We start from the raw sequence: 8,096 nt of genomic DNA on the forward strand, positions 1-8,096 counted from the left end.
GGTAACAATAGCTCCTAACGTGACTGCGTTGCGAGGTGACAGTGTTTCCTTGGAGACAGTGAATCCATACAGCCCCAGCCAGGATCCTTGCAGGTTACCCCTCTTCAGAGGCTGTAGAACTCCCTCTCTCTGCAGGGCCAGAGATGGGAAGATAAGCTTTGGCTGTAGACAAATAGCCTTATGCAAGATGTGAGGATTTTATGCACCAGCGAGACATGTCTGAAAGGTAGGAGGGTGAAAGGAGAGTCGTACGTGTAGTCATTGCACAGCTGGCTTGACATGCTTTGACAACAAAGATAATGTTACAGGATTGAGTATCTTTTTAAAATGTACCAGCCTGTATTGCCGATGGAGATTGTTGTGTAGAGAAAACAGGAATTAAAACAGGTTGTTTTTTTCTTGGTGTCGTTGGCTGATTACTGAGAGGCAAAAGTTGTCCCAACAAAAATGTCTCATTCGGTGTAAAAATGTGTGAAAGGCACATTGATTGAGATGTGGAATTTGTCTCATTGCAAGTTAGATCCATGAAGAGCTGCATGGAAAATGTTAGTTAATAAGCCTGAAATGTATAATTATGGTGATAGGACCTAATTATGTTAATTATGTCTTTTGGGGGGCAATTTTATGATGCATAAAGCAAGATAATTGATGCTACAGCTAACAGCAAGGATGCATTGTAGCCATAACTTACAGGTGTGTTTGTCACTAAATTGTGCTCAAAAGAACTGCTTCAAAATGTTGCAGAATGTCTCATAAAACTCCTATAAAAATAATTGAAAGGTAATAGAGCATGGAAACACTCTGTCCACGTCCTCTACTATTCCAAGTTCTGAGAGTTCTCATCATAAATGTTTGCATACAAGCAAAGCTGCTCCAGAGCAGTAAATTGTTTGCATTTGGAACTAAGCACAGCCCCAATTCTGAGTTTGGTGTCTTTTAAATACCTCCACAACTGTGTTTGGAAGTTACCCCCATTTATGTGGATCAGCTTTGGCATTGCCACTGACTGGGACAACATAAAAAACTGTGTGTTTGTATCCTGCAAGGAAACTGCTACTTGTGCAAGTGGTTTGGGCAGATCCAGGACCAGTTCTCAGAGCCTTTGCAAAATCAGCAGCTCTGACCTAGTGATAATAACTTTTCACTTTGGGAAGATTTATTGTTCTTTTCTTCGTTTCTTTGGTTTGGGATTTTTTTTTTTCTTTTTCTTAAAGATGAGCTTAAAACACATTTGATTTGATTCTTTTAGAATGGTCCATGATTTTCACTTCCATAGTAGCAGAAATGAAGGAAGTTGGAGCACTTTGCCGTTAAATAACAACCTGACCAGATTTCCACTGAGATCAACCACATGGGAGCACAGGTCTTTGCATCACATGTGGTCTGTGATTTGGTGGGATGTAAAGCTGTAGTGAGCACCACAGGAATTCTGACTCTAGATATGTGAAGAGTTAGTATAAATAGCCCTACTACTTGTTCCCAGATCTTTTATCAAGGGCATTTCAGATCTCTGGGGAAAGCAGCTGTGGTTCAGTGGAAGCTAAGTCTGCTTGAGGCTGCTGATTCATGAACAGCAGCTGGGAATAAGACTATGGGAAGCTAGACCAGACCCCAAAACTACTCAAAATGCTGGGACAAAAGCCTTTCAAATCCCAACTGCAAGACTTTGCTATAACCTTCTTCATCTGTATTCCTCTTCCACTGAGCTTTGCATTTTCTGTGAGGCAGAGCTGAACCTGTGCTGTAGACTCAGATGTTTGTTTAGCAAGACTGTCATTTTATGAGGAGAAAAGAATCTTTGACTGACAGTCCTTTCTTAACAGCCAAATATCTAAAATATACACAGGAGGAATTTTTCTCTCAGTTTTTCTCTCAGAACGTCTTTCACTGGTGTAGGTTCAGAAGTAGCTCAGCTAGAGCTCTTCAAAGTATTTCATGAGCTTTTAATGTGTTCTACCCTTAAAGTCAGCTGGACTCAGATGTACTTGCAGTGCAGTTAGGAAACTTACAGTATTTTAGGGTCTATGAAAATTTGGCCAAGATGTCAGTGGGAGGAGAAGCATTTCACAGACACACAACTGACACTGGCATCTTGATAAAGTGTGACTTTGGTCAGGGAGCTCTACAGCAGTGCATGATTTTCCCAGATATGGCCTGATGTCTCATCAGTCATGTTTTGAAAAATGCAGTAGCTGTTCTGTACTCATTGCTGACAGTTTGCAAAACATTTCAGCCACTTAATTGCCCACTGGGACTTCCCCTGAGAATACATGAGACACATTGGGTTAGTCACAAGTACTTTCACTTGTCCCTCAGTCCATGCTACCTCTAAGCAGCTCATACGGAGCACTCTAGATTTCAAGGTGCTGGCAAAGAATTGTTCAGTGCAATTTTGTGTTTGTTTGTTTAATTATTTAGACGAAATTACTCTTTTATATCTCTCAATGATGCTACATGGAACAGCATGATTTCCCTGAGCATTTTGAAGTGATCTGGAGTTCTTCTATTTCAAAACACTCTTTAGGCATTTAAAGTGGGATTCTTCTTGTGAAACTTCAGATGCCTTTAAGTTTTGTCCACTCTCAGGAAAGCCTGTGGGCCCCTGTGGATGCTGATTCACTCCAGCTGAAAATAAAAGGCATCAAGGCTGGGTTGAGTGAGTGGGTGTCTGGACATGCCTACTCGTCTCCACTGACTGAAGAGAGAACTCAGAAAATTTGATGAGCTTGGCTTTGCAGCCTGGCAACTTCTGCAAGGTGGAAGAAATCATACTTGAACCAGATGGAGGGTTTAGATGTTTGATTTTTGACTAGAGTACTCTGAAATTTTGTAGCTGGATTTGCTAGCCATGGCAAAGCTGCAGCTGTGATATGAACAGGACTGAGGGCCAACCTCAGAAATTAGAAGTCACACACAGTATTTTTTTACCCCATTATCATTTTAAGTTTCCTTTCCAGTCCTGCCTTGTAGGATTCTTAATCTAGTCTAGTATCTCTACTTAAAAGATATAGATACTCCCCCTCACCCCCCAAAAAGAGAGAGAATGGAGGAATGCTATTGCCACAGAGGGTTTCCATTAGTGAAATTAATTCTTCTCTCATAAGAATTTAGGTCTATGATTTATGATAACCACCAATTTCTCACTGCAGGCAAAGTGAGAGGAAATGACTCAGCCTGGACAGACATCATGAATCTAATTTTTTTTTCCCTTAATGCTTGACATAATCTAGTGTGCTGCTCCCAGAGGTGTCATTGGAGATTCATATCCAGCCGAAGGGCCTCACAATCAAGGCAGGAAATTTTGTTCCTTTCATGTATTGTGTGATCTGTAATTGCCTGGAATTGCATCCTGCCTCATTCATTGCCATTTCTTTTGCATCAATTTTGCAGCAAAATAGGAAGGAAAACAAAGCCAGGGAGAGAAAAGCAGAGTGGCACTTGCTCCTCCAGAAAAATCTTCTTGACATAATGTTGGGGTCCAGCTGGTGCTTATTAAACTCAGGCAGTTTGGAGATGAAAAATGCTTCCTTCTGTCACTCGTTCCCATAGAAATCTCACTACCCACCTGATTGGAGAAATCCTATCTAGCACATATTGATTCTGGAACTTTATGTTTTCTTTTCTATCACCGATACAGAACTTTGTGAGTGGGTTTGTGCCAGGAGATCAGAATAGTTATCATGTTAAATGGTTCAGCTAAAATGTTTTATCCCACATTCCAAGGGACTGGGAGTGTATATTCCTGTCTGAGCAGAGGAGGCAGTATCTAGCTGAGGGGAAGACAGGTTTTGAAAAGTCTTGCAGTTATAAATAGTCATTTGAATATAGCCTAAAAAAATCACTTCTAAACTGAGAAGAATAAGATTTTTTTCTTAAATATAAAAGAATTTCTACATATTTCATTGGTATGACCTCATTTAACATTGAAGGAAGCAGAAGCAAAACAAATACCAAGATAGGGCTAAGCAAGAGTTCTCAGCGTTTTTATTTTCTGTTTGTTTGGGGGTTTTTAATACTGACCAAATGTAAATCCTCTCTTCACAGGGTTGCTGTGTGTGTGAACTCCTGTTGCCCTGTAACACACACACATGAAAATGGTCTGTTTGCCTCGAGATGACTTTGAAAAATGTCTAAGTAAATAGCTGTTATTTTCTGAAATGCTCACTCAGCTTCCTTGAAGTCACCTCTGGTTTATTGGGGCTGGTTGGATCCCATTAAAAAACCACCATAAAGCATGAAGGGAGGAGGAGATCTGCATGTCAGGGCTGGTCTGTGCAGGCTGTAAGCACTCTCAGGCCAAAGCCAGCAGAGATGTAATACTGGGGTTTGCTGGTGTTTAAAACAGGCAACACAATCATAGTAAGGTCAACAGTTCATGTCTCTTCATGAATATTTGCCAATAATCTCCTAATTGTATGTTTTAAATGATGTTCTATGTGGCTTGTCTGTTACCCTCAGCATGAAACTTTCTTTGCCTTCCCCCCCCAAACCATTTTAAAGCTGCATTTTTTTCTCCATTTCTGCTCCTGACTACAGTTGTTTTAGTGCTGCTTACTGACAGCTGATACTTTCTGGCAAGCTCTCAGCAAGCCTGTACAGTAAAAGACAAATTACAGTGCTGTATGCACACACTTACTAAATTAATTTTGGGTTTTTAAGTATTCCATAGTAAATTTCTAAATTGCAGCTGCCATGCTGCAAATTCCTCAGTCCCTCTGAAGCACAGTGGGAGAAATTGCAGCACTTGGGGTATGTAAAATGTGCTTTTGGAAGTGTTCTTGGGCAATGAACTAGCAAAGCACACAAGCACATGACTTCAAGTTGAAAAGGTTGGACTTGATGATCTTGGAGGTCTTTTCCAACCTTAACAATTCAAAGACTCTATTGAAGATTTGATCCTTGAGATCCTAAAACACACTAAGGGATGAAAATAAATATCCTAAAATTAGTAAAATAATACATTAAAATGTATATAAATGGGATTAAAATAAATAATTGAGGTACCTTTTCATCCAACCCGGATCTATAAGAACAAGGATTATACAGGGTAAAAGGGGACACATCATGTTGCTGAACAAATTCAGTTCTTCATTTTCTGAAAAACTGAGTTTTTTTGAGTTTACTGCCAGTAAATTCCTCTTTCTAATGTTTAGACACATCTGTGAAACCATCTGACATGTAAGTAAGAGTACTCAGGTGAGAGGTGAGGGGTTTGCCTATGGTTTGACCTCAGGGTCATGTGGCTGTTGCCTGGTGGCAAGTCCTGCCCTGTTCTACTCACTATTTTCTGTTATTATAAAACAGTTTGTATTTCTCTGGGCAGAATCAATACTGGTTTAACATCTCCTCTCTAGTTCCTCAGGTCTGACTACAAGCAATCAGAAATTCTGTAAATCCTATTCATCCTGCTGCTCCATCCTAAGTGATACACACACAATTCCACCAATTTTATCACAAAGCAGAGGAATCCTCAGGCAGAACTGTGATTCCAAGCTGCCTGCCCCAGTAAGTGTTTGTCTTACCAGTCTGATTACAGATTTATAGAAGAGAGACATGACAAAGAGTAGCTAAGGCAGAAATCTTGTCCTCAGCTTTGAAGCTGATGATGTTTACCTGCTTTTATCTTCCAAAGCTAAGGTAGATTACAAATAAGATTCTATGATATGGTGTCAACTGTGGCAAAGGATTTGACTCAGCCTTTGAGCACTATGCACCAAACTAGATGAAATGAGCAAGTGTATAATAAACCCCATAAAGGCTCTGTCCAATATTTAAGCCAATTTGTAGGATTAAACCAGAATGGGCTGTGGCAAACTACACTTACGTGTGAATTCCCACAGCATGTACCAGCTGCTGGATGTGGCTCTAACTGGAGGGATTTCTACTGTAAAAGGCTACAAATATTAGAAAATACAGTATCAGAAACTGAAGAACTCTTACTGATTCTTTTATATCTTTATTTTACATATTCAAGCTTCCTTCTGATCCCTTCAAGTACCTTGGCTGGTGTGACATAGAAGAGCACAATGTTCGAGGAAATCAGCTTCATTGTCCCCGAGTGAGAGAAGGTGAAGGTCAAAAAGTCACATTCTCATCTAAGCCTTAACTCTATTTATTCAAACAGTACATCCTTAAATGTTCTGAGCTTAAATTATGGAGTTTGCCATTCTTTTGAAAAGGGGCAGGATTTCATCCCTATTGTACATGCTTGCCCTGTTTTTAATCACTAGGAAATTATCCTTTGTAATTTGGAAAATGGGAAACAACTGCCAGAACTGCAAATTGAAAAATTTTAGTATTAATATGGTGTTGATGACTTCTCTCAGAAGTTCATTAACATTTCAGTGTTGTTCAGAATGCAGCAGCCACATGCCAAACAAGAAACCAAGAGTGAAAAATCCCACCCTACAACACTGGCACATATGTATTGTATCTTAAGGCTGAATTGGCCTGATTACAATCTATACACACACTCATAAGCAGAGAATGAAAGGTGAATTTTAAAATCCAGTATTTGCATGTTTGGGATTGAACAGTGGAAAAAATTCCACCCTGTCCTTGCTTTAGTTAGGAACTTGAAGATGTCAATAGCTCTATGTATACACCTTAAGACTTTAAGTCTTCAGTGTGTGTTGATCTTAATACCAATGAGGTTTTGAGTCTGGCTATTGATCCCAGTTGCAGCTGTCAGCAGTCTGGAAGTTGCAAACATCTTTTTTTCTCAGGACAATAAAAGGCTAACTCATAGCATGTGAAGGAATATATAGAAACAGGGTTTTAGAGCTCAGATCCTGATGAACCATTTAGAAAAACCTTTTATTCTGAGCTGTAGAAGAAATGTCATTAACCAACCATGTACCAAATCATCCCAACCTCAGATTGCTTCCTGAATTATGGGTTAGGCAATGGTAGAAAAATCTTCACATTAATTTATATCTTAGAAGCCTGGAAACATACACACCTATAATATTATATATATTTCTTCATTACAGATCTCTTCCCAGCCATATATATAATCTTTCAGCAAGTAACCAAGTACCAGTTCCATATTACGTCCACTACTGTAAATCTTTCTCTCTGACCAGGGCCCTCAGAAGAAGAGCTGTTTTTCAGAAGAGAAGAACATACTTTGAAAAAAAGAAAACAAGTAACTGACACAGAGAAATGGGAAAAGAGACTGCAAGAGAACTGGGAAAACTGTGCTGTAAAACTTTCTCATTCACATTTTGTTCTGTAGTTGTAAATAACCCAAATAATAATGTACTGCTGCTCACTGCAGTTAGCAGGTTTAAAGCTCTGGTTGCACCCTGATATTGTAAAGCAGAAGGGTTTTACAAGGGAAGAAGTACTGGAATATACTGTTATTTGGGTTGAGACCCAAAAGAGCAAACTCCTGTGTTGTAACAGGGCTTCATTTGAGCAACCTGCTCTGGTTGAAAAGTGTCCCTGCACATGGCAGGAGGTTGGAAAGAGATGAGCTTTAATGTCCCTTCCAACCCAACCCATTCTGTGATGATACTATGAATATTAATATCTGGCTGCTGCACAACACTTTTGTTCCAGATGAGTTTAGAAGCCAAACCAAAAGCCTTGATCACTTAGTCCTGCTTTCTCCACCCAGAACACACACACTGGCATCCCCACTCAAAGATTAGGAGGGGCTGGACAGTAAAATTCATGCTTAAGAGACAGTTTCTTTCTTCTTTACTTTCACAGAACTCTCTAGTCCATCACTAGAATTCTGAGGTGTTTTGTGCAATTAACTCCACCAATTGTTCTAAGAGCAGCATCAAAACATAGATTCACCTTTTAACTAATTCTGACATTGAAAATATTTAATGATACAGTTCTTAGAAAACAAGTAAGTGATTTCTCTTATCCTTCCCAGGAGCTGAACCTTTCATTCCAGGATCTGGGTGATCCTTACCAGTTGGAAAACTTCAAAAGGATCCTCCGAAGATTAATTCGGGTGGAAAAGCTTTGGTTGGTGGACAATTCTTTAACAGATCTAAGTGCCATAAGGTTGCCAAGGTAGATAAAATGTCCTGTTTCTATTTTTATGCAATATCATAGTGTGCTGGTTTGAAAGCAAACCA

The 8,096-nt window shown here is 39.6% G+C and overlaps 1 protein-coding gene across 1 annotated transcript; it reads left to right on the top strand.

The window, feature by feature from the left end:
* Positions 1 to 215: 215 nt before the first annotated feature.
* On the top strand, positions 216 to 8,045 carry LOC103797911. Its single transcript, XM_009070145.1, has 5 exons — positions 216 to 226; positions 5,355 to 5,505; positions 5,975 to 6,068; positions 7,086 to 7,204; positions 7,889 to 8,045. The coding sequence occupies exons 1-5, from the start codon at positions 216 to 218 to the stop codon at positions 8,033 to 8,035; spliced, it is 522 nt and encodes a 173-aa protein (XP_009068393.1). The 3' UTR covers positions 8,036 to 8,045.
* The last annotated feature ends 51 nt before the right edge of the window (positions 8,046 to 8,096 follow it).

The sequence above is a fragment of the Acanthisitta chloris genome, unplaced genomic scaffold (assembly GCF_000695815.1).
Source record: "Acanthisitta chloris isolate BGI_N310 unplaced genomic scaffold, ASM69581v1 scaffold17472, whole genome shotgun sequence".
Classification (NCBI taxonomy): domain Eukaryota; kingdom Metazoa; phylum Chordata; class Aves; order Passeriformes; family Acanthisittidae; genus Acanthisitta; species Acanthisitta chloris.